We start from the raw sequence: 24912 nt of genomic DNA on the forward strand, positions 1-24912 counted from the left end.
TATTGTTATGTCATCTACATCCAAAGCATGATCAATTTGAATTCACTAAGATCTGCAGTAGAAAAGCTGAGTAAAAAACCACTAGGTTAAGGGAACACCTGAAAACGCCAAAATGCTAGCATAAAATTCCACAGGCAACATGTTAAGCCTTAAATCATGTTTCTTTCACTAGGAGTTCACATTAGACTAGTGTACTTCTTTTAAAAAAATGGCTCACTTGAAAGGGAAAAGAGAAAACCCACACAGCAAAATATGCCTAACTCGAGCCCATTTTTAGGTGGTCTGAACTCTAAAAGGCAAGATAAAGTCAAAAAAAGTGCTTGATGCAAAATTGTGTAGCAGTACTTGCACATGGTAGATGCTTAATACATGTTTATCTAAACATGTCCTATGTTTCCATTTGTGTTGTGTACATTGCCCACCCAACATTAAATTTTGTGTATGTGTATACATATCCTGTAATAAATCTGAATTAGGAATTCACAAAGTTCAATTAAAATGATTTCCTCTAGTTGAAATTTTAAAGGATTAATAAAGTCAGTAAACTGGTTGCAAAAACACTGATTGGGCATACCCTATAAACCTCAAAATATAGTGGGAGTGTTTTAATTTAGTTTATCAGACATCACAGGGCACTACCAGAACAAAACATCACTTGTTTATTTCAGATGTAACAGCAATGTCATGTTAAAATTGACAGGTTTAATCCTTAACTGCACCAAGTAAACTCAGCCACTTAAGTATTTTTAAAAAGTTATTCCCTCCCCAAAATGAGGGAGCTTTTCTTTCCCACTGCCCCACAATAGTTTTCTGGCATTTCTTTGTATGGACAACATATTCTTCATTGTTTCAACTGGTGACCAAGCTGCTGGGAAAAATTTTTTAACTTTTCCCACAGAGAAGCACTATCTGAATGAATGTTATTTGCATAGATTCTTTGCATGCTCTTCCCCCCTGGAAACTTTTTTTGATTAAGATCTATAATTTTTTAACTGGTAAAAACCCTAATGGATGTTTTCTCTTGTGGTCTTCCAATCAAAGGGGTTGCTCCTTTTCTAAAACACCAGAGATAACAAATTTTACTACATATCCAAATAATTGTTCCATACTGGACACTATTACAGTCTCCTGTTGACTTCAATGAGACCTAAGAACCATTCTTCACTTTCTTTTCTCTCATGTTCCTCTTCCTCACTAGACAAATCTGGTATCAGTATCAGTCCCATGACCATTACTGTCCTTTAATTTTCCTCAAAACTTTCATTATGAGAGCTTTCAGATTAAACCTTCTGGGGGGGAAAGGGGGTAGGAGGCAAGAGAAATAGAACTACAACATTGTGACTCTTTCGGAGTTTACTCATATAATGAACTGAGTTTTTTCTTCCCCCTTACAAAATATGTACTTGCGGTTCACAGTGAGATAGCTCTTTGATATAGTTTTTCAATAATCACTTTTAGGGACACATTCACAGGAGTAATGATGGTTCACTGTAAATGGTTTTAAAAATGGGAAGAGTAAAGTAACACATAACACCTACACTGAATTCTGGAAGCTTACAAAAAACCTGAAGTTCTGCAATCTCATTTTTTTTTTTAGCTCAGTCAGTTTTCTTAATAACCATAATCTCAGTTTCATCTATGTATGAAAATTAGGGCCTTTTTTATGCACAGCTTAGCTTTAAGTTGCTGTAGACTGGATCAGGAACTCATTTGTAGATACCCATTTTGGTAGCATTTAATTATGGCACCCAAGATGATCCTAGATGAAGAGTTATGATTTCATATATCTCTTGAAAAGTTAAGATGGTTATGAAATATGTGAAAAGGACCTGTGGAATCTATCATCTCTTCAAATGTGTAAAAACTTTACATAAGAGGACAAAAATATAATTCGACTGTATCCTTAAAAACAAAGGACAGACAGTTCAAACCCTATGTATTATATCTCCAATAGTCTAAATAAACATTTGCATTATTAGGCATCAACATTGGCAACTCAAAATTAAAATTAAAATATAGAGGGGGTAGGATCATGAGAGGGAAGCATAAAATCCTGTGCATTTCTAATTTCGTAGAAATATTTCCCATAGCTCTTGGTTAGCACAAAAGTTATGTTATAGTCAACCAGTCAATACCCTCTTTTTACCTGCCATAAATGATATGGCATAAAAATAGTTCATTGGGCAGAGGCAGTCACAGTGACATTTGCTTTAACACCTTCTGGGAGAACCATTTTCAAGAGTAGAAACATGTTTAATACCGCCATTCCCTAATGTCCTTTAACAAAAACAAGGCAGGCACATGGTGTAAGCAAATTTGGGATGTTTCCTGGTAAGATATAGGTAAGTATAGGATCCCTGTGATATAATTCTTGCAACAATTATTTGCACACATTCTTTGCCCTGCATGTCAAATTCCAGTGGCCACAGGTTTAAAAGTCTGCATCAGCTGAATTTAAAGGGGGTGGGGGGAGATGACAAATGCACAAGTCATGATGCATAAACCCATCTAAACCTCATTTCAGATATTCTGATTAAAATGATAAGCAGTCCCTTAAAAGTCCAAGTACCTGCATCCAGGTTAATTTAGGAAGATTGACTTATAGAAGGGTGTCCCTTCAATTGCAAGGCTGGGACTGACCACTATATTAAGAATTCCAAAAGCAGACAAGGTGTTTGCAGAAAATAGGAGGAAAGTAAGCCACGCTAAACCTTTCAGTCAATTAAGGACACAGTACTAGCTGGGATGTAAGGATTTCATTAGCATCTTACCAACCCACAGACACCAAAAATCATTAATGTCACTAGTAACAATCAGTAGCAGGTAGGATAAGCCTGCAAAACAACCAGTCCACTCATCAGCAAAAACAGAGAAGCTTAACTCAAAAATACTGAGACCAAATGACATAACACTTTTCACCCCCTTTCAAGGATTGGGGGAAATATTTGCTTTGAAAAAAAAAAAAGATTAAGCTTAATATTTCTTACAGGGTTAACAATGCTCCAAACTCCTGAGAAATATCTCAGAAGGGTTGAAAGGTGGAGTGCAAGGCAATGTTTCAGGGGATTAAGTATCCCACAGATTTTTTTTTTAAATCTCAAACACCACAAACACACAAAACTTGTCTGTGAATTAGAGGACAAGATATTGCTATTTTGGGGGGTGGGGGGAGGAGAAAAGAGAAATACACAAATATTTGTTAATTATCTGCCCTTCAATGTGAAAGCAGGACATAAAAATCACTCAAAAGTAAATCTGAAATTATGACATCCAATTTTTTTAGGACCACCTATCCCCTCCAACTGTAAAACTAGAGATAAGACACCTCTTCCACCCTTTACCCACCCCATCCCTCACAAAAAAAAAACCCAACAAAAACAAAAAACCCAAAACCCCAAACAAAAAAACCCAAACATGATTAATTTTACAGTCCTTGGAAGAAGTATTAAAATTTTGGAGGGAAAGGAACAAAAGAGAGAAGAGAAATAAGGTTGGGGGGGGGGGAGCTTCTAAAAGGGGGAGGAAAGAGAAATCAAAGGGCCTCTCTTTTATTTGGCGACAAGCAAGTGCAAGAAAGTTCATTCGTAATTTGTTCAGTTGTCGGTCTTTTGCACATCTGCATTCTGGCCAAGAGAAGGAACTTTGAGGTTTTTCTGTAGCACATGAGCATCCGCTGGCTCTATCCTCTTATAATAGTTTTTCTTCGTCTCAATGATCTCAAAGCCAAATTTCCTGTAGAAGTCAATTGCTGACTCATTGCTGATCTGGACATGCCTAAAATATAAAAATATAATCATGAAAGCATTCATAAGTATAGATGAGGAGCAATAGCTGCTAGTCCAGATATGTCTATACAACTGTCTCAAAGTCAAAGTGGAGTTGGGATTTAATCAGAATTTTATAAAGAAACATATGGTTACAACAATATTATCCATTACATGCCTTAGTTTTACATTTTTTATGATGGTGATGGTGAATCTGCACTTACCACCTTTGTAAGACTTGTTGAGGTTAGCAGAGTGCAATAAAATCTCTCTAATTTTGAAGTTATAAAGGTCAAGGGAAACCCTGGAGGAAACGTCATTGGTCCAACTGGTGTTACAGCTTTTAAAAAAATAACTATAATGTCCCAGAACTCCCACTGTTGGGTATTCAAGGTCAAAAAATAATGTACAGCAAAATATTCATAGTAACACACCTTTTGCAGTATTGACTGGAACTTAAACAAAATACCCACTGTCAAGAGCAACTGCTAAACAAATAACTGCATAGAACTATTACAACTATAAAAAAAGATAATGATGAATTCAGGGAATTCGGGAAAGATGTATATGAACTAATGCACAGTGACATAAGGAGAACCAGGAAAGCAGTACAGTTCTCACATAGTAAGAACAATATAACTCCAAAGCAACAACAAAATGTACCTCTCTCTCTCTTCCTTCTCTGCAAAGGTTATGACTTTCCAGTATGGAACACTGAGTACATTATTAAGACTTGACCAATATTTCAAATAGTTTTGCCTGGGTAACCTTTTTATCCTTTTATGGGGGTGGGGGGAGGGGCAGTGTTGAGTTTTTCTTAACTACAGATGGCTTATAGGGGATGGGAGAGTACATGCTAAAATAAAAATGATACAAAAGGCATAAAAGTGATATCAAAAGCTTCATAAGAAAGGAAGGGTATAGGAAAGTAATACCATTGTATTTCTCAAAAGCACTAAAACAAAACTTTAAAAAAAAGAAGCCACAGAAAAGGAGAGAATTAGCTGCTTCTTAAAGATTACAATCCAATGATGTAACTTCATTTATGAGAACTTAAGAACACTAGGACCTGGGAAAAGAAATAAACTGAGTTCTCAAGGTCTTAAATCTTTATTCTTATTTTGGTAAATATTTCCTGGGGGGTGATAGGGGGGAACATCTATTTCCACATCCTTTTTTTGACTGAATACACATTAAATTGCTTCATTATAAAAAAGCTGGAAATGCAAAAAAATTTATTTCACAAAGGGAATGCTACATCTGTTCTTTACTTTCTTTAACGTGTTAACAAGTAGTTCAATCCAGTTTTGACTTTTCTAAGACATAACCCTTAAGAACAAAATAGCCCCTATCAGCTGAATAGCCTCAAATCTTTGATCATTAATAATTCAAGTTCAGTGAAAATCCTGAGTAATATAAAGTATGCATCTCTAGCAGTCTATAGTTTTTTTTATTACTTCAGTTCCTTCATCTATTAAACAGGAATAAGAGATAATATATGTAAAATAACTTTTAAGATATGAAAATCATTACAGAAATACTAAACTATTACTTCTAGTATAGTTCATTAAATAGTTATATAATTTACTTACAGATAGATGTTGTCAAAAGTGCCATCTTTTTCACAGATGTTTAAGACATGATTCAACATTTTAGTTCCTGTAAATAAGTCAAACACATTTTAAAATCTATTTTTTGAAACAGAATCACAATTTCAACCCTATACCATGATGCATATTAAACAGCTTCACTATGGGAAACTGGAAGACTACTGTTTATCTCAAATTTTGAGAATCCAAAGGTTTAAGTTCCCGTCTTGACTTTCCTCTTAAATGGTTAGCTCCCTGTGGCTAGGTGGCGCAGTGGATAAAGCACTGGCCCTGGAGTCAGGAGTACCTGAGTTCAAATCCAGCCTCAGACGCAATAATTACCTAGCTGTGGGGCCTTGGGCAAGCCACTTAACCCCATTGCCTTGCAAAAAAAGAATTAAAAAAACTAATCACATGAGCAGCTAAATGGTGCAACAAATAAAGCACCAATTCTAGAGTCAGGAGGACCTGAGTTCAAATCCAGCCTCAAACACTTGGTGCTTACTAGATGTGTGACCTTGGACAAGTCATTTAACTCCACAGCCTCACCAACCCCCCAAAACCCTAATCACATTTTAGCAAACAATCATCCCCAAACCATGAATAGTATTAACCCAGAGAATTTAAGAGATCAGTAATGATTGTCCAGTTTTTACTATTATATAGGTATAAAAAAACCTAATGAAATTGATAGACACCTACATTTTCATAGACATTTATGTTTCAGGATTTTAGATTTTGCATCCATAAGGGATGCAGTATATTCAAGAGGTGGAACTATATTTTCTAGAGGTCTTCTTCCTAATAAAGAAGCATCCAAAGAAGAAATAAGAATAAAAAAGTAACAGAAGCCCAAGTGATGTTTGTGACATTACGGTCATCTCTCCGATAGCAAAACTTCCATTCAGGATTGAATGAAATGTGTGATCAGCTGATCAATTAAGCCATAATTTCAAATGATGTGGATTTTAAAGCATAGAACATTAAGCTTTAAAATTATGTTAACAATACTAATTAAATCTCACTCTGACCTAATAATACAGGTCAGTATTGTCTTTCAATATTTGTTCAGAGTGGAAGAATGGAAAAAAAAAAAAAAAATACCTATTCCTAGCCTTCGGTAAGGTGCCAGACATCCTAGTGTCATGATGTAAAGTCTCTTCTGATTCTGTGAATGATCCACCCTACAGCATACTGCACCCACTGCAATATCATTGAAATAAGCTGCATGAAAGGAAAGAAAAAAGGTTTTAAGTTCAACAATGGTATGCAAATATTAATTGGTATCCTTCAGTAGTTCTTTGGCTTTCTTAGTTAAAACTTATGATTTCATATCACTAGAGTATGTGGGTGACATGTCCAGGATGACAGATGGCATCATCAGAGAATAATCTTTACCAAATGAAATTACAACGGATTTTATTTGTACAAAAGAGCACAATTCTAAGATTTCAATATCAAAAATATCAATAAACATAAGCCACATACCAAGTTTTGCTAATTCGCCAACCTCCAGCACATCCTTGTAGAACTTGTCATTGTAGCTGACTGGAAAGATGACCTGGTTTAACCTCTTCAACTGCTTAATGTTGTGTGGTGTCACGTCTCCCAGCTCGATCCGGCTACTGGAACAAACCAAAATGTGCTCAATACCCCCACAAATGACAATTACTGACTACTCTAATACCATGCCAAAATGGACTGACTTCTAGATGAAAAATGAACTTACATTGCTATATTCTTCCATGAGAATTAAATAAATATAAATATTTTGCAAGTAGTCACGGTAAGTGATAAAGACTCTACTACAGGAAAAAAGCATAATTGTTATTGCTATTATAATAAGACAAATATTGTTCAGAGCACAATTAGTTAAACTAACAGCCTGATAATATCTTGTATTCAGTGAAATAATTTTTCTGCCGTTTAAATCTAAGACAAATCAACAAAATATTAATTTACTTCAATAAGGTTATCAGAAATGAGCAAAATAATTAACAGCTCAAAAAAAAGCAGAAGTCAAAGAATAAGGATGACCTTTCAAGTACCAAGTGAACTCAAAAGTCTAAATCAGGAAGGATATTTTAATATTTTATGTATGTGAGCTACGAGTTCTAACAGTATAGATCATAATCCCTTTACAATCTAAAAAGTTATCCATTAAAGAGTTGCTGTGGCCAAAAAAGAAAAAAGTGCTACATAACAGCCACCCAGGTAAGGGGGGCCAGGGAAGGAATATTGCTAAAATATTGATTTTTGTTGTTCAGTAGTTTCAGACATGTTCAAGTCTTCATGATCCCTTTGGGAAATTTCTTGGAAGTACTGGGATGGTCTGCCATTTCCTTCTCCAACTCATTTTACAGTTGAGAAAACTGAGGCAAACAGGGTTAAGTGACTTGCCCAGGCACAAAAACTGTTAAGTGTCTGAGGAGAATTTTAAATTTTGGTCTTTCTGGGTCCAGAGTCAGCAAACACTATTCACTACAACTGAGCTGCCCTAAATATTAAGTAAACATATGAAAATATACAAATAGTAAATAATATAATATTCACTAATAACCTTTACTAAAACTGTGGTAACATGTCAATTCCTCAAGAGCTTTCAGCTCAGTGAACTTAAGTATCTAGAAGTATCAACGGATGGTAAATTCAAGGGAAAAAATAACTTAATCAGAATCAGACCCACTGAATAAGAGGATGAACAAGAGCCTGCCCAGCTACTAGAATAATCACAGGACAGATGATCACAGCCTATAGTAAAAGAGTCATCATTGCTCCCAAAAGAAAATAAATAACATTACAAAAAAAAAGTGAACATCAACATATTTCAAATTTCACAAAATGACCTTTGAAAGGGAAACAAATTTTGGATAACTTTTAGCTCTACATAAAATTCTGAATGGGTACCAAATGTACAAATTTTGCAGTAAAAAAAATTTCCTTTCACAAAAAGCTTAATGACCTAACACTTATCTAAAATTAAGCACTTCCCTCCTAGAATCTGACTTCAGTGGTACCAGCAATTTCTCCAAACCTTGATATCATTATTTTCATCTTGATATTTTCTTTATCTTCATAATTTAAACATTATGGAAATTTGTTTATTCTACCTTTTCAAATATCTCTTGTAGCCTTAAAATTCTTGACAATATACTACTGTAGGCCCTCAAAACTTATCCTTTTATCCTTCACAATAGCCTAAACTAATCTGCCTCATGCATATGTCATTTCCATGCTTATAATCTTTTAAAAGCTACCAACTTTTAAGTAACAGTAAATAAATGGGGTGTCAAAATGCAAGGTGAATAAAAATGGAAGGATATACTGATTTTCCTATCAGTGAAATGTGGCAAAGAGAGTTTGCACTAAGTAACCTCTAAAGTCCTGCCCTGGGTTTTTGTCTATTATCAGATCTCAAAACACAAATTACAAAAAACATAATTTATAAATCTAAATAATAATGTTTTCATTTCTCTAAAAATTCTATCATGAGACATTGTAAGATTATATTCTCATTGTAAGATTGATTTCATCAGTTTATTAAGAAGCTTAATAAGCAACCCCCCCGGGGGGGGGGGCGGCTAGATGACTCAGTGGATAGAACACTGGTCCTGAAGTCAGGAGGACCCTAGTTCAAATTTGACCTCAGACACTTAATAATAATTGCCTAGCTGTATGACCTTGGGCAAGTCACTCTTAACCCCAATGCCTTAAATTAAAAAATGTTTAAAAAAAACAAGCTATGGTACTCGAAGCTAGTTAATTATAGATTAAATTGATCAATTGTCATCATTGCAGAAATAAACAGTTGCTTAGAAAATTATAGTCAATCAACTGGTACTCTTTCTATACTTCCCTAGGATGGTTTTCTAAAAGCAGAAAAACTCAAACACAGTAAGTCCTACTGTAGTTTCTGATTCTCTGGCACATGCTTTGACAAATAGAGGGCAGCAGGGGCAGCTAGGTGGCGCAGTGGATAAAACACCAGCCCTGGAGTCAGGAGTACCTGAGTTCAAATCCGACCTCAGACACATAATAATTACCTAGCTGTGTGGCCTTGGGCAAGCCACTTAACCCCATTTGCCTTGCCAAAAAAAAAAAGAAAAAAAAAGAGGGCAGCCAAAATAGAGTAACTGTTATGTATAGACATAACATAACAAAACTCTATTGTACTTATCTATTCTACCTCCCCCTGCCCCAATGACTTTCCCTAAAAGTTCTGGTCAGAAAATGGTTGCTAGGCAAGGGATAAAAAGGAACTTCTTCCTCTTTCAGAAAAATTAAAAATTCCCAACCTATCTTTCCCCTACCTTATTTTAAATTATTTCTTCTGGGGGCAGAAACTAGGTGGTATAGTGAATAGAGCACTGGCCCTGGAGTCAGGAGGACCTGAGTTCAAATCCAACCTCAGACAATATAATTGCTTAGCTGTGTGACCTTAGGTGAGTCACTTAACCCCAGTGCCTTAAATAAATACAAATTAAAAAAAACATTTCTTCTAGTGGTCTCAAAATAGGACTTGATTTATAACATTGCTTTTTTAATCAAATGCTATCTCTGGCTTTAAATTTATTTATTCTTATGAATTTCTTCTTCTGTCAATATCTCCTTTGATACTGATTTTATTACCTAATGTTAGTAAATTGGCTGCAGACATTTACTACGATATCCCTGTGTCAGTCACTTAACCCTTCCTGCACCAGTGTTCTAGGGTTTTGTAAAATAACTTATTTGTAAAGCACTTTGAAAAGCTTAAAGTTGATATATAAATGTTATCTATTATTATTCTTTCTAGTTTTTTTTTGTAAAGTCTGTCACATTTACATCTTTATCTGGCATATTCTTTGACAAATCAAGAGACACCAAAGTAGGATGACTGTGTATATATGGACATCCCATACATACCCTACTGCTGCCTCCACCAACGTTGTACTGGATGATAAAAAGGTTAAATATAAAAAGAGTCTGGGGGAGCCCTCCAAAGGTGATACCTCTCTCTTCCAAGGTGGAACTGATCCATAAATGATTATTTCCTCAGTCACTCTGCACTATTTTATTAAAAAGAAATTTCAAAACTTACATTTACATACAGTCTTAAGACTCATATCTCCTGTGAGGTATGTTTTTTCAGTATTTTTTATGAAAAAAAATTCAAAAAGATTATGAGTTGCTCCTGGTCACACAAATAAGTCAGCATTTGAACCTATGATTCTTCTAATAAAAACACACTGCTTTGTGGTCATGGTTTTCTTACCACTATTATATATCAAAAGTCCCAGTCCATTCTTAAGTTGATCTCTACATCAATTATTACAGAGAAAGAACAGAATAGCTATTCTCCATTTTCACTCTGAGATTTGGAATAGGGAAAACAGTTTATATTATATCAAGAGTATTTTAGTTTTAAAATTTCTTGACACGTAGAATTAAAAACTCAGTAGAGGCTAACCACAAAGTTAAGCAGAAAGGACAAAGTACTCTGAATACAGGACAATGTTTCAACTGGCAGAATAAATTTTTGTAAAAAAGTAGATAGAATAAATCTTTATCATCACTAGAATACCAGAGGTTGTTTAGACATGCTTATTGCATGGAATCTTGTCAGCAAAATTCAACTTCAAATATAGTTCCCTTAGACTGAGGTCTGATTGAAATAGATACTTCTGTAACTGATCACTTGGTTCAAATTTAAGCCTGTGGGTATTTTAAATATAGCAAGAGCAGTATCATCGACTTGTAAATATACCTTAGCACACAGATCATGCTACATTAAAGGTACAATGCAGGAAAACGAGGACATTTGAAAATAATTTTAGGAAAGCATTATCTGGCAAAATGTAAACACAAAATTCCATTGACTATGCTTTCAAATTCAAAATTGCTACAAATCTAAACTAATGTATAAAGCATTATAGATTGTACCAGTAAAAGTGTTTTTGAAATGACTTTATATAATTTGATCTCTTAAAGACACACAAAAGCGCCTCTTTAAGGCACTGACAATCTAGAAATAAAAATAACTCTACTTCTAGATCAGAAGTCCCAAATTATATTTAAATTTGCTCTAGGGGTTAAAAATTCCAGGAATTGAAAACTATCCCCAATAACAATTGAACATGAAAGATTAGAATATGTGGATTACCTCCCATTGCTCCTCTTTCTGTTCTGCTGGAAGTATGAATAGTAAATATAATATAATCTTGTCAGAAATCTGTTGGAATCAGGACCACCATTTCCCCAAAGCCATTTGTTTAGCAAAGATGTAACTGATAGCTGAATGCTTCACAAAGTCTTACTCTGATGGCTCACAGAATAGAGGTGACTGAGATTTCTAAGGCCAATGTGGGTTAAATGCAAGTTCTGTTGGGTTCTACAGCATCAGAAAGATTATATACAGTACAATCTGAGTAGAGGATTGTATTTTCAAGGATCATCCTAATTCAGAACATAGAGGTTCATCCTCACAAGACAGGTCATTAAACAATGAATTTTTTTGGTCACAACAACCCTAGCAACAAACATTAAAAAAAAATATAAAATGACCTTTGGTCCAAGGTTAATCTCTCATCAAATTCTGCTGTAACTGAGTTAAAAGGGGGTAAGGAGAGAATCAGTTTTTAGACGATTTATAAACATTACCTTAACTGCTGTTACTACAAATCTGAGATCTTGGGACCAAGTGAACATTTTATGGGAGGAGCTGGATAAATTTATGCTATAAGAAAAAAAGGAGTTAAACTGAAATATTGTTGTTTTTTTTCCCCCATGGAGAAACTAGACTTAAATAGCTCTTCTTTAATTTCATTTCCACTATTATTTTCTGATGTTGAACCATTAAATAGACCCAAAGGCTTTGATAGTAACAAAAACTTTCTTTTCTGTGTCTTTGGTAGCTATGGATGGAGCACCTAACAGGAACAGTTGCCAGGCTGCATCTCCTCAGGGATTATTTCCCTTGATGATGTTGGAACTTGAAGCATTGGTATTCCCAAGACTCAAGTTTGGGGTCCTTTGCTGTCTCCATCTATCAGGCTCCCAGAGAAGACATCAGTCAAGATGATTGTGCCGGCCTGACTTGCCTAACACATGCTGTCTCCATGCTCTCTCAAGAAGCCCACATTTCACTGAGGCTGGCTTGCCTTTCTCAGTTGTTGGGGATGGCTGGCCCCTTCTCCAAAGGAGCTAATTTTCCATAATGGTTGTGAAGGTTGGGCTGAAATTAGAACCAGAAGTGCCTTGGTTGTACCATCACTTCCAGGGCTCTTGTTCCTCTAGTTACAAAGAAAGACAAATGGACTAAAGAATACCAGATAGAAAGAACTAGACTAAACCTCAAATACAGATAGCTTTGTGCTGGAGAAGACAATTGGGAGGGCTCTGGAGGATGTATTTTCAGTATTTCTAAGAGAGCAAAGGATAACATGTTTGGGTAAAAATGATAACGTACTTCAAAATTGGAAAAAATAGTAATTAAGCAATCAATATAATGTTTCTTTCCCAATTATTGTGGAATAATACTGCAGGCACCTAATTGAGATTCATAATCACTTAAGAAAAAAATGTACAAAACTAGAAAGACACAGGGAGGCCATTCTCACCTACACAGCAGGAAGGAACTTCACTATATAAATAACCTATTCAGGAACTAGAAAGATCAGTATACTTATACTCCATAAGGGAGCAAGAACTGCCTCTATATGGGGATACCATAACATTTACCCCATTTTCTAATAAGGTAGAGTAATTATTTCTTACATATGGTCTAGAACTCTCTGAAATTATTTCTTGGATTTATGAGCCAGAACAAGTATTTTCACAAAGAATCACATGTTCCTAATTTCATATATACATAAATGTACAATGCTCTTTGACCTTTTAAATCCCAGAACATGCTTAGGTATTTTAAAGTGTTCGAATACACTGATAATTGAGGAACAAAATAGGGACTCAGAGTAGGGCTTCAAAATGTGCTACTCGTGGTTAAATTAAGAACTTAATTCTTTTGCTAAGTTACTTTTTATAAATTTGTTTCAATTTAATATATTTGTAACACTTCCATTTGTTTCTTTCCTAAAGCAAAATTTCTGTACAGTATTGTACAGTGTCAAGCTACATTAAATCAGGAACCAAGACACTTTTGCTTCTAATTAAGCATAATTCAATTATTGTGACCTTCCACATGTTTTAATTTCTCTTTATCTCAAGATCCATAGCATAATTCTAAATCAGCGGTGGAAAGCTGTGTCAGAAATCTCATTTAACTCTAACATTCTATGGATTAGGAAGAATTCAGGTATAATTAAAAGTGGCAGCAAAAAAAGGCAATAATGATGATTTGGCTCTGACATATAAGAATACTAAGAAGTAGAATAAAGGCTAGAAATAACCTGGATTCTGATTCAGGAATTAAGTAGTCCATTATACACAAGAGCAGAAGCAGAAAAGAATGCCAAGCTAAGAAATGATGACTTATGATTTGCAGACTAAATTTTTCCTAGGTATTCAAATTAGGTAACTTTTTTTTTTAGGTTTTTGCAAGGCAATTGGGGTTAAGTGGCTTGCCCAAGGCCACACAGCTAGGTAATTAATAAGTGTCTGAGGCCACATTTGAACTCAGGTACTCCTAACTCCAGGGCCAGTGGTCTATCCATTGCACCACCTAGCCACCCCTGGTAACTTCTTTTTAACTAATTAAGAATCCTCAAATTTAAGAATATCTGTAACAATAAAATTTAGCACGCAGCCTCTGCTGGTGAATTAAAGGCTAGATCAATTAGAACTCAAAATTTTATGACTTAAAAAAGGAATAAAATTTTAATGGTATTCCTAAGTAGGGAAAAAATAAATTACACTAATAATATAAGACTTCTAATCTATGGGTTTCTATTGATATAGTCAATAGAAAGAACTATAATACAGAATGAAAATCGACAATCTTAATAAAAGTTTAATTTACCAAAGATAATTTTATCTTTTGGCAGGTTATCAGAATTAATCCAACACATGGAAGAAATTTAATTTAGCAGTGGTTAAAGACTATATTTGGCAGAAATTAAAGAGATCAACAGTTAAATATCAGAAGAGTAAATCCTTTAATTTATCTAAGTAATAGGAAATAGACAATGGGATGGATCTGTCTTGCTAGAAAACTTAACCATCTATATCTATTTGTAATGTTTGTCCTTTATTCCCAAAGAAAACTATGAGGGGCAGAGAATCAGCAAGTGAACTGGATTTTATTGAAGGGATGCTGAACCTCACTTTCTTCTCTGGAGCCATCTGGGTCCAGTAGCCAGGTAGGAATCAGGACAACTGGTGATGGCCCTGGATGTGAGGTAGTCAGGGTATAGGTGACTTACCCAAGGTCACACAACTTGTGTTTAAGTGTATTAGGTCCTATATGAACTCAAGTCCTCCTGACTCTAGGGCTGGTACTCTGTCCCACTGCACCATCTAACTGCCCCCATCCCAATTTCTGTCCTGAAAAGCTGTCTATTAGTTAATTATTGATATTATTCATATTAAATGAATCTCTGAGAATCACTCATATATATAGAGGGTGCTAATTAATTCAGTGAAGAATCTTAAGTTCTCAACTTGTAGAGCAAGCAATTTGTAATCTCAATTATACGCATAACTGGGAAAATAAATTTATTCACAAGGTCTTTAGGTGCAATAATTTAGAGTCACAAGATGTTGATATTATTCCACAAAAAATTAAACACTTGACTTAATGACACCACTACTAGGCACATATCACAAAGAGAGCAAAGAAAAAGGGAATCATGCCTACAAAAGTATTTATGGATGCTTTTTTTTTGTAGAACTGCAAACTAACAGGTGCCCAGTAGTTGGAGAAATAGACAAATCATGATATTATGAACATAATGGAATTCTATAAAGCTATAAGAAATGAAGATCATTTCAGTGGAAGACTTGCCCGGATTGAATAAAATTATAAAAATCAGGGGAACAATTTAAAGTTATGAGATTGTAAAAACCAGTAACTTTGAAAAAATAGTCATCGTCCTAGATTTGCCCTCAAATTTGCACATCTCCTACACCACTACAAGATACATATTAAGCACAATATTACCCATATCCTCAGCACACTAAACTTGATTTTCTAAGGAAACCATTTTGACCAGAGTTGAAGATGGAAAAGTTAAGGGTGGGGGCAGCTAGGTGGTGCAGAGAATAGAGCACAGGCCCTGGAATCAGGAGTACCTGAGTTCAAATCCAGCCTCAGACATTTAATTACTTAGCTGTATGCAAGTCACTTAACCCCATTGCCTTGCCCCCCCCCAAAAAACACCAAGAAGAAAATAGACCAAAAATAAAACAAGAAAAAAAAAAAGCAAAGTTAAGAATGGATGTACATAAGAAGATCATTATAGAGAACTCTGAATGACATGATAAAATTCAAGATTACTCACAGGTTAAAAAGTCTCCTTTATTTGGTGGGCACCTTTGCTACAATGGAAAAAACACTGAATCATAATTATAAAAGACACAGCAGACTCAAGTTTTGGCTTAGCTCTGAGACCTTGGGCAAGTCATTTAACCTTGGCCAAAATTTCATTTGTAACATGTAGATATTTGCATTCTATCTCAGTGCTGTTACAAGAACCAAAATGCTTATGTATATGAAGTAGTATATGAATGTAACTTATTATTATTATTATTATTATTATTATTATTATATAAGAAAACTGAATCATAGGTTAAAAACTGTCCTAAGATCATAAAAAAAAAATCAGAGGCAGATTGAGTATTCTAATAATATATAGGCTAGACTGAAAAGAATTAAGTTTTGACACCTCTGGGCTACATAACTACAGTATGTCTATATAATTCATGGACAGGCACTGGCCTTGGACTCAAGAAGATAGCAATTTGAATCTGGCTTCAGACATTTGACTATTTTACTTTGTGCAAGTGACTTTGGGCAAGTCACTTTAACTGCCTCACATCCAGGGCCATCCCAATTCATAGCTGGCCACTGGAACCCAGATGGCTCTTGGATGAGAAAGTGAGACTGATGACTTAGCACAGTCCCCCCCCTCACTCAAATCCAATTCAGGTGCTTGTCATGGCATTATCTCCCTGATGACATGGTCCTCTTCAAAAATGAAGGACCAAAAAACCCAAAAACCAAAAAAATTATTATTACTATATAATTCAGTCATTAAAGATTTTGAAGAGTTATAGCTTGCTTATTTAAGAAAAAGCATCTGCAAGGATCTAGAATCTTTTAACCAGTTACAGAAGAGTGTGGTACTCTATAATAAAATATCTTTACTTCTTGCTAACTAATGCATAAATACCAAGTCCAAAGATTAAATTCAAAGTACATTCTCTATAAAGAATGTTTTGTTATGTCTCACACATATAATATTGTAGACTCTTAGTTCATTGTAGTCCACCTTGTTAAATTGAAATCATATTAAAACACCATATAAAAGCAATACAGGATAAGTTTGTTTAAATTCGATTGCAATTATGTGACCCTATTTTAGATTTATAACAATAATAATTTTATATTAGCTTTCTTTACACTGGTAATGCATCAAGCAGAAGTAATTTTTTCTAACAAATTTTAGTTCTAAACTGAACTCAGTGGAAAATATTTTCAAATAAGAGGAAAAAGTAGTAACAAATAGTTCTGAAGCTTTAAAATTTCTTACATTAAATTTTTCTTGAATGTGCACTGCAGTTGACTAATTTCTACCTAAGAAAAGTCATTCCACACACACTTTTTTTTATTCAAATGTATTTTTTCATGCAAGACTAGAAATAAATTTTAAATTTTTATAGAAGAGGCTTGCCAGCCTTTTCTTAAGAACAAGGTCAATATATACGATTTACTTAGATAATATTTTCCCAATCTCGTCCTTCTCCCTTTTTTAAACTCACTAGCAGATGGAAAAATAAAGTATTTGTCTTGCCTGATCTGATTTCACATTCCCTGACTGTTTAGTACTAATCTGACAAAGGATGATAATCTGCAAAACATTCAAATGTGTTTAAGATCACATTTCCTCATTTAGAGTTTAAATATTGGAATATTTAGGTTGTAAAAAATAATATTCTTATGTATTTATGATACGTTAAATGCTTGACAAAAGGAACAAGAACAATAAATGGCCTGACCCAAATTGAATTCAATTTAAACTTAGTGGGTACATATATGATATACAGTGCCTACGCTAGGCACTATCACAAAGATGAAACAGGATGGTCTGGCCTCAAAAAGCTTATAATCTATTGTTGGAAAAAGAACCACACTATAAAAATATAAATACAAAATTGATTCAAACAGTATTTAGAGTCTGAGAAGCATAGATCAGAAGGGACATCAAAAGTCACCTGGGTCTAATGAGATCTTTTCCTCCAGACTAGAATATCTGACTTGGCCTAGATGACCAATCTAGTTTTTTCTAAAACTATTTGAGAGTCAATTCTTTAATAGGTCTGAGAAAGCAACTTTGAGCCCTCTTCCCCCATCTTTTCAGGTAATCCTAAGTAATGTATTTCATTCCTCTCCCTCGCTTTCTTCCTCCACTTAATTTCTGCTCTGAGTTCAATTCACCATTCCAGATACACATACACATACCCACACCCACAGCAAGAGCTAGCTAGTTTTGAAGCCTTCCCATGCCATACAAGAAAAAAAAAAAACCCTAACAGATCACAGCCATATTTAAGGCTAACTGGTTCAAAAGAGACCTATTACGGAAACAAATACACATTACCAATAATGGCTTCAATGTATTTATTCTAGAATACCTAAATTAAGAAAAACAATAGAAAGTGATTAATTGCACTGTGTTCGATACTTTCTATTAATATCCTTTAATCACAAGAATATAAGGGGCAGCTGGGTGATGCAGTAGACAGAGCACCAGCCCTGGAGTCAGGGGAACCTGAGTTCAAATCCAGACTCAGAGACTTAATAATTACCTAGCTGTATGGCCTTGGGCAAGTCACTTAACCCCATTGCCTTGCCAAAAAAAACCCCACAAGAATATAGTTTACTTTAGCTCAGTATAGGTACATGAAATAAAAAAAAAGTGGTTATGCTAAACCACAATTTATATTTTTGTCAATAGTAACAGTTATCAGTTATACCACTGCTGTATTCTTATTTTTGCTACTTGCATTTATACCTCCAATGTAGAGCCATTTTAATCAATTTAGTAAAAATCATATTCACTCATCATCAGGAAATCACAGACTTTAACTATATTAATCCAGAATATTCCATTACTTGAGATTAAAAATTTCAAGAGGAAAACAAAATAAACAAAGTCATTTGAGCACCAACAAAAAGTATGCCTGAGGTAGTATGATAGAGCAGAAAAAACTGTGGCTTTAGAGTCAGAAGATCTGGACTCAAATTCTGCCTCTAATTTAACCTGTGTAGCCTTGTGGCAAATCATATTTATGGGATTCAGGTTCCTCATCTGAAATCAAGAAGTTGGACTAGATAGCTAAGGTCTCTTCCAGTTCTAGAGCTTTGTCCCCAAGATAATATTCAAGGTCAGTGTACATTATACAGAAAAGAGCTATTCCATAAAGTGGAATATCATGTAACAATATAAAGACTAATATTTGTAGGTGTGAAAGTGTGCCCCAAGTTAATGCTGCTTATATGTATACTTAAACCTCCCTATAATATTTACATTTCTTTTCCCATCTCACTAGATTTCCTTGAGTTTGATTCAATCATTTGAATTACTTAGTAGTCTGATTTCAGTAGTGCCATATACTAATATATCTCATAAAAGTCTTTAGATTGTCCTATCTTCAGGCAGAAGAAATATCAAAATCATAGTGGCAATGGAGGCCATTTTTGTTCAGTGGTCAGCATTGATAAAATAATGAGCAAAGCCTTGATGCATCATTTAGCACATAAAGGTAACCTCCCCAATTATGCCAAAAGAATACTCCCCCTCTCTTATTTGTGCAAGCCTTAATTATCTATCCCTCACACTGCCCCCTCATAAAAAATAAAATGCAAGTCACTGTCCCTACATTAGTCTCATCTATAAAATGAAAGACTATAACTATTTCTAAGGTTATTCCCCTCAACAAATTTCTACTATCCAATCTTTAAATTTGTTAGGGATAAAGTCTACAACTTCAGGATTTTTTCCCTCATGAATGCCCCAAAAATGAGGGTTAAAGGAAAAAACAACTAAGTGATCAAGTTTTGTTAGAAATATACAAGAAATTATATTTCTTTATATTCACTTTGTAACAAACCAAAAAACTGTGTGCCTTTGCTTCTCTCCAACCATGGAAATACCAAAAGTTAAAGCAGAAAGAGCCAAGACTAATAGTTCTGTCTGCATGTGAATAGAGATAAGCATAAATAGCTAATAAAACATTTTATTAGCTTTAGCTCAACCATTTTATTAGCTTTAGCTAACAACATAAATTTTCTTTAACTGTCCAATTTACATGAAAATTATTCTTATATTTTTAAACATGTGTTTTAACTAGCTTTTAATAATTTTTTTCTCATAAGTTTTAGAACTCATGTCATATAATACTATTCTTAGGTTTAAGTAAATTGTAATAAAGGATGAGAAATACCTTTCCTCACTATCTAACCTACTCTCAAAATGATCTAACAAGTGGTCAACAACCCACTACAGTAAAGCACATTTTGAGCCCGTACATTAAGACACGAAAAAGAAACTACAATGTAACTGTGTTTACATTCTATTTATGAACACCTGAAATGGATAGAAAAGAAGTCTTAAGTGTCCAAGGAAAAATGAATGAAGCTACGAGACTAATGTAACTTAGATGAGTGCTAAACACCGAACAATTTCTTTCCAGTCAAAAGAGAAAAAGTAATAGATGAAGAAAAACACTTGAGTTTGTCCTTTCTATTCATCCCTTTCTTAAATATCTATTTTAGAGTATTTTCTAAGGGGGGGGATACCTTCGACAAACACTTTCTTGAACTTCACTGCAAAAACAGGGTTTTGGCATAATGAAGATAGCATTTGTCACTACATATTTAGGAATTATTGCCTTGCACTGATTCAAAAGTTTATTTCATAAAGCTCTTCTAAGTTCACTTGGAGGTTAACAACAGCAATATGAAGGTAGAGGCAGGTATTCAGAGCTGTTTTTTTGTATATATAGTGTGGAGTGGAAGTAGAAAATGGCAACTATAGTCTAATAAGCTTACCATTAAATGAGCTTTTTCATTAAAATTTACCAATATGAAGTGAACTCTTAATATAGCCTTTATTCTCTTAACGTTTTGTAAAATAGACATTGAAGCATGAGCACATGTCTAAGTGATAGAAAGGGTGCATTTATCATTTCATTTCATTTTTCACTGTTAAGAACCTGAAATTTTAGGGGCGGCTAGGTGGCGCAGTGGATAAAGCACCGGCCCTGGAGTCAGGAGTACCTGGGTTCAAATCCAGGCTCAGACACTTAATAATTACCTAGCTGTGTGGCCTTGAGCAAGCCACTTAACCCCATTTGCCTTGCAAAAACCTAAAAATTCATAGTCAAGTCTACTTTTCATGTCTGCCCCCAAAAAGAAAGGAGGAAGAGTGAGAAATGGTGAAGAGGAAAGAAGAATGCTGACTGTGTCTCACTTTCCCACCAAGACCTACTTCTCTAATTTAATCCTTTCTGCTCCAGTAAAAACAGGAGGTTTTGCTTGAGTAAGTCTGATAGCATTCAGGTTGGTTCAGAAGAAACTGTATTTATTGGGGTAAGAGTAAAATTTCTTCTGATTTTAGTCTCAGAAGGCATATGCAATAGGGTTAGACACAAACAAATATGCAAATACACCGTATATACTACAAAAAGATTATTTCAATTCCTTTTCCTAGCAATATAGATATTTTGCAAACATTACCAAATCCCCATGAACAATAAGTGATTGAGGCTGGGCTACGTAAATATTATTTACTTTTGCTTCCTGAATATAGTAACACTGACTGATAGACAGTTATAGTCAGGCTTAAGATCTCCAGAAGTATCTAGGAAAGATATGATTTAAAGTGAGTAAGAGCTTTATATGTGAACTATTATTCCATTGGGTAGAGCAGGTTTGTAAGCACCTAGCAAGTGTGCTGACCCACAAGTGAGGAGGACCAGAGTTCAAATCTGGCCTTAGACATTCTTGAATTGGGCAACCTGGGGAAGTCAGTTAACCTTATTTGCCTCAGTTTCCTCATCTGTAAAATGAGCTGGAGAAGGAAATGGTAAACCAACAGCTAGGTGGTTCAGTGGTTAAGAGGGCTGGGCCAAGTTCAATTCAGGAATCAGACACTCACTGCATTACCCTGAGGGAGTCACTTACCCTGTTTTCCCTTATCCACTGGATAAGACAATGGCAAACCACTAGTTATTTTTGCCAAGAAAACTCCAAATGGAGATCACAAAAAGCAGTACATGACTAACAATGAGACAGAAAGTTTGCAACACAGTTGAATTCCACAGGTGTTATTCAGCATTATTCCTGAGTAGGGATTGGGTGATAAGAAAGGATTTGGTGAAGGTGAAGAGAAAGTTTTAGAATGTATATGGTATATGTATTTACCAGGAGACTGCATCCAAGTCTGACATATGAAAAATCTAAAGAATCTTTAAATATTTCTCCCATATACATATTTAATGGAAACTTTCCAGACACACTTGTTAAAGATCAGATAAATCAGAAATATAGAATAAAGTCTTATGCTATGCAAAGTTGTTCACCTAATTCCTAAGAGACAGATTGGAACAATTGAAAGAACACTTTCGGACAATGTCAAAGGATTTTGGTTCACATCCCATCCAGGTCACTACTTGTGGGGAAAGCTGGGAAAGTCATTCAACCTCCATGGGCTTTAGTCTAAGCTCTATCTCTTGTAAGAGGCCTTTCCTGTTAGTAATCAATTACTTTGTACTTACAGGGATATATATACTTTCCTTCCCAAGAGAATGTTATTAACTCCCTGAGAGCAGGAACTGTTTCATTTCTGTCTCTATTCCCTATACCCATTCACTCTGCGTGGTACAGCAGGAGCTTAAAATAAACACTTGTTGAATTGAATTCCATCAGCCACCAAGTATTTATTAAGTATCTACTAGCTACCAGTTAGGTAATGTGCCAGATTTGAACATACAAAGACAAAATTGAAACCTAGAAGAGTTTGTATGTGAATGGGTAAGAGAATATACACATTACATAAAGAAAAGAGGCACTAGCAGCTTGGAGGAATCAACCAAGAACTCAAGTTGGCCTTGATCAGGGATTCTTAAGCCGGGGCCCACAAGTAAATGGATCAATTTCAAAGGAGCTTGAACTTTGATGGGTAAAAAAAATTAAATCTTTTTTTTACAAACTTATAATTCAAATAAAAGGTGTCTGTCAATTAAGTTTAGGCAACAATATTATTCTGAGGGGAACCAAAACTGCCAAAGTACATGACACACAAGTAAGTTAAGGTGGTTTTAAATGTCCCTTCCAGGTGTAATTCTATTAATTCCAAATGGAGACAGCAGGGGAAAATGGAAAGAGTAAAAGATGTGGCGAAGAGCTCAAATCCTGGTTCCATAAGTCACAACTTCTCTAGACCTATTTATTCATCTAAAAAAATAGGAAAGTTGTACTACATCTTTAAGATCTGTTCCAGTTCTAAATCTATGATGTTATGAAAACTAAAAAAAAAAAATTTAAGACCATCCATAGTTCCTATGTCACTCAATAATCTATTTAAAATGAAATTCAGGTGCCAAAGGATATACAAAAGACCATCCATAGTTCTTATGTCTCTCAATAATCTATTTAAAATGCAATTCAGGTGCCAAAGGATATACAAGTTAACTAGTTTTCCCATACTTGTCATGCTAAGTAGTGATTTCAGATTTAAAAAAAAAACACAAGATAAAGACTATTAAAGGCCTCATGTCACCATCGTGTCCTTTTGTTAAATGTTCATGGGCATCAAAATGAATGTGCTGATCTGTCAACTCTACCAAGAATGTAGTTGCCTGATATAAAGTATAGCTATCAAATTAGGAAAGAAAGTATAGAACACTCTAGGAAAAATTTGTGCCCGAGGACAAAACGTTTTGTAACTTTTTACAAAGGTTATCAAACAAACCAACACATGAGAAATTTCGGTTCAAATTTTACAAGCAAAAAAAGAAAGTGTAGCAAAAATGAAGCTAAATTAAAAGAACTGAACCTTCTGATACCTCCCGTGGGTCGATTTCACTCATGTTAAAAGGTTAGTATTTATCCCAACCAAATTAACCAGTCTGCTTAGATTACTGAGGGGGGAAAAAAAGGTTAACACCTTGTCTTAAACATAGATTGTGAGCAGTCTACTTAGATCTCTATCTAAACTGTCTTAAACATGGATTTTGACCAGTCTAGTTTAGATCGTTATTTTAAAAAAAAAAAAGCCACAGATCCAAAATCTTTAAATGAAAACGAGCACAAACTTTCATTTTACTAGAAGTCAATTTTGGGGATTTTTACTTCCAAGGAAGCTCTTCATTCAACATTTTAAATTCTTCTAGAAGGTGCCTGAGGACATCGGTGGGTTCTGGTGGGGGTGGGGGCGGGGTGGGGGCATTGTTTTTTAAATAACCACAGCAACATTTTAACGAGGACAAAAGAAGTAGAAACACATTTTGCTCCGGGGCAGCGGGGCCGGAAGCGGGCCAACCACCGAGGCCCAAGTTCGGAGGGTGCCCAGACAAAGCCGGTGCCCGGTGCCCCCGTGCCCCGCGCTGGCCGAGAGCTCCACCTACCGAGGCGGCCGCCGCGCTGCCTCGAGCCTTGGCACGGCCCGGCCGCCCGGGCTCTCCTCCCCCGCTCCCCTTCCTGCCCCGGCTGCCCGGGGGCCGCTGCCCGGGGCCCTCGCTGCGCCCGCCTCGGCCCGCCCAGGCCCAGGCCGCCATGGCAGCCGCCTGGCCCGGGCCGGGCGCGGCGGGGCACGACTCGCACTCGCCGCCCGCCCTCCTCCCCCCCGCGGCCCCGGGCAGCCCGGCCTCACCCTTTCATCTTCCCCGCCGGCCGTGGCCGTCTTTCCCGCCGACCCCGCCGCCGCCGCGCCCCGGACCGGGAGCGACCCTACTCCGCACGCCGGCCTCCGCCTCCGGGCGGGAGGCCGGGCACGATTCGCCGGGGACCGCCGCGGCCTTCGGGGGCGTCTCAGGCCGCTGCCCTGGGGCTGGGGCCGCCGCCGCTCCTCCACATGTGCCCGCGGGGCCGCCCGCCGCGCTCCAGCCCGCCCGCCCGCCGAGCCCCGCCGCCGCCGCGCCGCCGCGACCTTTCACCCCGCCCCTCCGCGCGCGCCGGCGCGCAGGCCGCCTCGTGCTCCCGCCCCGAGCCCCGCCCCTGCGGAGAGCGCCCGCCTCCCGGACCGTACCATCTACAGCCGCCTCCGCTTTCCTCGCCACCCCTCGCACCGCTCGCCTTGGACTGGCCCGCCGCGCCGAAGCGGCACCATCCGGGTCGCTCCGCCCCCCCCCCGCCCCCCCCGGGGCTGGCTCTAACTAGCCCACCCCTGCTTTTTCCCGGC

General features: G+C 36.4%; 1 protein-coding gene across 2 annotated transcripts; it reads right to left on the bottom strand.

The window, feature by feature from the left end:
• Positions 1-636: 636 nt before the first annotated feature.
• NAA50 (N-alpha-acetyltransferase 50, NatE catalytic subunit) lies at positions 637-24620 on the bottom strand. Of its 2 annotated transcripts, none has more exons than XM_074214546.1 (5): positions 24385-24620; positions 6842-6975; positions 6458-6577; positions 5357-5423; positions 637-3774 (listed from the first exon to the last, which is right to left on the bottom strand). In XM_074214546.1, the coding sequence occupies exons 1-5, from the start codon at positions 24390-24392 to the stop codon at positions 3594-3596; spliced, it is 510 nt and encodes a 169-aa protein (XP_074070647.1). In that variant the 5' UTR covers positions 24393-24620; the 3' UTR covers positions 637-3593. The 2 variants fall into 2 exon arrangements, with proteins under 2 accessions (XP_074070647.1, XP_074070646.1); XM_074214545.1 differs by having other exon boundaries at positions 6842-6978.
• Positions 24621-24912: the final 292 nt, after the last annotated feature.

This window comes from Macrotis lagotis, chromosome 1 (genome assembly GCF_037893015.1).
Source record: "Macrotis lagotis isolate mMagLag1 chromosome 1, bilby.v1.9.chrom.fasta, whole genome shotgun sequence".
Taxonomy (NCBI): domain Eukaryota; kingdom Metazoa; phylum Chordata; class Mammalia; order Peramelemorphia; family Peramelidae; genus Macrotis; species Macrotis lagotis.

Coding starts and splice junctions, on each gene's coding strand:
- NAA50 (XM_074214545.1), bottom strand. Junction 6,578..6,841: donor TGGCGAATTAGCAAAACTTG/GTATGTGGCTTA, acceptor CCTTTCATGCAG/CTTATTTCAATGATATTGCA. Junction 3,775..5,356: donor ACTTTTGACAACATCTATCT/GTAAGTAAATTA, acceptor TTTATATTTTAG/GCATGTCCAGATCAGCAATG.